Here is a 2,219-nt window from a genome sequence, read left to right on the forward strand (position 1 = left end):
ACCAGCCTAGGTTCAGTTCTCGTGATCACACTCACTCTGCCACCAGATTGTGAGATGAGGAGGAAAGAGCCCGTCATCATATCACCCAGTGGTAGGTTGTGGTCTATCGTCACACACACACACACACACATCACACACATCACACATTTTTGGATATATCTACACACACACATACATCACACATACACACACACTCACCACACACACATACACATACAAACACACATACTTGGATATCTTTACACACACACACACACACGCATATATTATATATATATACTTAGATATCTACACACACACACACACACACACACACACACACATACACAAACAAACAAAGACACACATATATTATATAAATATACTTAGATATCTACACACACATACAAACACACACACACACACATACAAACACACAAACAAAGACACACAAACACGACACACACACATACACACCCAAACACACACAAACAAACACACACACAAACACGACGTAGGAACAATATTCCGACTTAAAGGCTCCATACTAGCAATCTCCTTTCTCGATAGCAATGGTTCCCTCATACCTGCTGCATCTGAATCTTGGAAAGACCTCGCCAGTGCTTCCAGTAGAGAATTTTCTGGAAAAGAAGATAAAAAATCGTCTCAATATAATAGTTATTATTATTATTTTTGTTGTTGTTGTTGAAATTGCTATCATTATTGTTATTATTAATGTTGTTGTTGGTGGTAGTAGTAGTAGTAATAGTAGTAGTAGTAGTAGTAGTAGTAGTACTAGTACTAGTAGTAGTAGTATTTCACTCATTTTTTTTTTCTCTCTCGCACCCTATTTTTCTTCTCCCCTCTCTTTCTCTCTCTCTCTCCCCCATTTTGAATTTTGATCAATACGTTAAAATTATTTAAATGCATAACTCAATCGATCTATCAGTCAACCAACCAACCAATCAACCAACCAATCTACCAGCCGGCCAATCAACTAACTAGTCAACCAACCAATCAATCAATCATCTAGATTACCAATCAACTAACCAACCAACCAACCAATCACCTAGCCAACCAACCAATCAACCAGCCAACCAACCAACCAACCAATCAGAACAATCCCCCTCATCTCGCTCCCGAATATCGCCCATCCCATCAGTTGAGATGCCAAGCGACAGGCAGTATTCAGTAATCTGCTCAGAAAAACAAGCTAGAGTAAGTGGAAATGTAGTTATCCTTTTTCATAGCGTAGTGGTTAAGACGTTTGCCACTGTGTTTCTCGCGACGGGGTTCGATTTCAAAGAATCCGACACAATTTTTGAATAATTTGATGCTGTGTTGGAGGAAGTGTTTGCAATGAATATATATCACACATCAACATGTTACCACATAACTTACTCAAGCTTGATGAGTTATGTTTAACGGTTATGAGCGCTCAGTCTTGCGTTGCAGACACCTGGCTCGAATCCAAAAGGATCCGCGATTAGCATAAGCAAAGTTGCATAAGCAAATAATACTTATAATAATAATAATAATAATAATAATAATAATAATAATAATAATAATAATGAATATGATTATTGTTGTTGTTGTTACAAAGGTCATATCGCTACCTTCACAAACGTGCGTGTACAAGGTCAAGGTCACAGAGACTTCGTGCGTGGCAAAAGCCGAAATTATTCTATTCAAAGGTGATGACGTCATAACTGGGCGTAATTAATTATTCATTACTTGATTTGATCATCACCGAGTTTGTTGACCAACGAGGGAAATAGCTGACCTGTATGTGTTCATACCATGCTCATTATCATAAACATCATCTTCATCGTCGTCGTCATCATCATCATCAACACTATCATCATCATCATCATCACCAGCAATGACATCACTATCATCATCTTCATCGTCATCTTCGTCATCATCATCACTATCATCATCACCATCATCATCGCCATCTTCATCTTCAACATTACCGTCATCTTCCTCATCATCATCACCAACATTTGTCATCACGATCATCATCTTCATCATTACCATCATCTTCCTCCTCATCATCATCACCAACATCATCATCGTCTTCATCATCGCCACAGACAGCGTATGCCTGACGTGTTATGTAGCGAACGGCCACATTGTCGTCTTCAGCTTACCGACGTTGAAGCCATTACTGGATGTGGATTACATTGGTGCGCCGAACATAAGGTTAATTGTGTATTGTATTGTATGTATTGTATTGT

General features: G+C 38.7%; 1 protein-coding gene across 1 annotated transcript in view; it reads left to right on the forward strand.

Moving 5' to 3' along the window:
• Positions 1-2,188, forward strand: part of HELRODRAFT_90752 (hypothetical protein) — a gene marked incomplete at both ends in the record, with an annotated part of 11,466 nt that extends 9,278 nt beyond the window's left edge. Inside the window, 5 exons of the mRNA XM_009032775.1 lie at positions 11-91; positions 498-599; positions 1,073-1,197; positions 1,583-1,673; positions 2,076-2,188. Coding sequence (XP_009031023.1) covers positions 11-91; positions 498-599; positions 1,073-1,197; positions 1,583-1,673; positions 2,076-2,188 — 512 coding nt within the window. The remainder of the gene's footprint in view (positions 1-10; positions 92-497; positions 600-1,072; positions 1,198-1,582; positions 1,674-2,075) is intronic.
• Between the last annotated feature and the right edge of the window lie 31 nt (positions 2,189-2,219).

The sequence above is a fragment of the Helobdella robusta genome, assembly GCF_000326865.2.
Source record: "Helobdella robusta unplaced genomic scaffold HELROscaffold_88, whole genome shotgun sequence".
Taxonomy (NCBI): Eukaryota; Metazoa; Annelida; class Clitellata; order Rhynchobdellida; family Glossiphoniidae; genus Helobdella; species Helobdella robusta.